This window comes from Crocuta crocuta, unplaced genomic scaffold (genome assembly GCF_008692635.1).
Source record: "Crocuta crocuta isolate KB4526 unplaced genomic scaffold, BGI_CrCroc_1.0 scaffold1171, whole genome shotgun sequence".
NCBI classification, from domain to species: domain Eukaryota; kingdom Metazoa; phylum Chordata; class Mammalia; order Carnivora; family Hyaenidae; genus Crocuta; species Crocuta crocuta.
This window is the reverse complement of record NW_027530879.1, coordinates 251,077-253,152: the sequence shown is the minus strand read 5'-3', so window position 1 is coordinate 253,152 and position 2,076 is coordinate 251,077. Positions and strand designations below refer to the sequence as shown.

The 2,076-nt window shown below is 45.8% G+C and overlaps 1 protein-coding gene across 1 annotated transcript in view; it reads left to right on the top strand.

Moving 5' to 3' along the window:
* VEGFD (vascular endothelial growth factor D) overlaps nucleotides 1-2,076 on the top strand; it is a 25,029-nt gene that overhangs the window by 872 nt on the left and 22,081 nt on the right. Inside the window, 1 exon segment of the mRNA XM_077769647.1 lies at nucleotides 1,784-1,931. Within this exon segment, the coding sequence (XP_077625773.1) occupies nucleotides 1,784-1,931 (148 nt within the window).

The following is a 2,076-nucleotide window of genomic DNA, read 5'->3' as shown; positions in this document are numbered from 1 at the left end:
CATGTGGGAGAAATGTATTGCTTTCCTGAAATCTAGGTTGGCCAAAATTGATTCTGGAGACAGATCGTGACATTTGTGGAATATTGCCAGGGCGGCCATTTTGTTGTTGCTTGCGATTCCATTCTGGAGAGAGTTAGGGGGGGTGTAATTTTGACTGAGTGAATGCCCTTAATCCTCAATTAAGATTCCTCAGAAAGAACAGACTGGGATGAAAAAATAAAAGCAGCCTTTGCAATGGTGTGCTTGGTTCAACTACAGCATCACCGCAAGACTGGGGATCATTGGGCATCTTAGTTCAGAGGATGTTGGCGAAGAAGAGAAGGGCGGCCATGGAATGTTGACATGGGACCACTGACTGGCCAAAAGGACGTGAGGTTTTGCATAAAGATCCTGTGCCCATCCAATGGATTGTGTCACACTTAGACTGAAATAGGACTGTAGCAGTTAGCTGCTGCTGTGATAATGCCATGTAACAAACCAGACTAAATTTCAGTGGCTTCAGACATCAGTAACCTATTCTCACTCATGTTGCTGTGGGTCAGCTGGGAGTCAGGATCCAGGTTCCAGCCGTCGGTTGAGTATGGGTCTGCCCTACGTGTCTCTCATCCTCCCCAGATCAGTGGATTAGCAGAAGCGGGTAGTTGCAATGGCAGAAATGTAGAAGTGTGCACTCCTGAGTAGATTTCAATACTCTGTGTCATGTCCTGTAATGTCCCATTGGTCAAAGTAAGTCTTATGGTCCAATGTCAGTAGGGCTTAGAAAGGTACTTCTCCCTTTTGGGGGGGCAGATGTGAAATTGTTTTTAGTCAATAACCTAATTACCATGAAGGCTTTGAGTTGTTTCCTTATGCATTGGGCCCTTGATCTTTGAGATCAGTGATACAGAAACTATAAAAGGAATATATCCTCTTGGGATTACTCACAGCACCCTTTGAGTTTTGCTATGCAAGCCCATCCCACATGCCTCTGCCTCACATTTCCTAATCGTAGGTGCATCCAATGGGAGCAGAGGCATTTCAGTCGAGCGTGGATTTAAAACCTACAAAGGAGGCATAAACATCTCCCCAAATGCTAGACCATTTGGCCGGGGGCAGGGGGAATCACCAGCGGTATTCATCCAATTGGAGGATGTGGAGGGCCCAGACATCTCAGCCCTCCAGTATGCCTTTAAAATCTCCAAATGGCTATGTACACACACAGAAATGCACGCATGCGTGTGCGTGCATGTGAGCGCGCGCACACACACAATTTCCTTGCGTTTGCGATTCCTTTTCTTAGTCAAGTTTAATTAAATGCCCTAGTTTTCTCATCTATGTGCATTTTAATACAGAACTATGCAAGTAAAAGAGCCACTGGGAACATGAGGCCCCCAGATGGCCAGGTTCGTAGATTTCAGAGAAGCAGGACCAGGCCCTTGGCTGGCTCCCTCTAGGCAATCACAGCAGTCATGACTAGCAAGCATGCATTCTTCTCTCTGCCCTCCATTGATGCGCCCCATTCCAGAAGATACCGTCTGTTCTGGGGAAGGCCGGACCATACCAACAGAACACAAAGGTTTAAGAAGTGGGTTGTTTCTTAGCCGTCTATAATGACATATGTAAAGCCTGAGCAGATTANGAAAAAAAAAAAAAAAAAAAAAAAAAGAAGAAGAAGAAGAAGAAAAAGAAAAAGTTTGTCCTTGCTTTACCCTGGAAAGGTGGTTTTTCTCTTTTAAATTTGCATTTACTCTGATTGTAGTTGGTTCATTTTGTTCTTTTCAAACTCCCCTGTCTGGTTACTCAGGGAAATCACGGGCCATAAAGCCCAGACGTCTGCACTGCAGCTCGGGCCCTGAGGCCACGCCCCTGAGAAAGGACAGGAGGGAAAATAACTTTCCACCTGACTGTTTCCCACACATGGCCTCATGTAATCTGCACACCAGCTCCCTGAGGTGAGCACTGTTAACCTTGTCATCTCCAAATGAGGAGGCCAAGCCTTAGGGAAGTTGAATCGTTGACCCTCAGTCAGATGGCCAAAAAGGAGCCATGCCTTGGTTCAAAGGCAGCCTACTTTTCTAAAAAATATTTTCCCCTTTG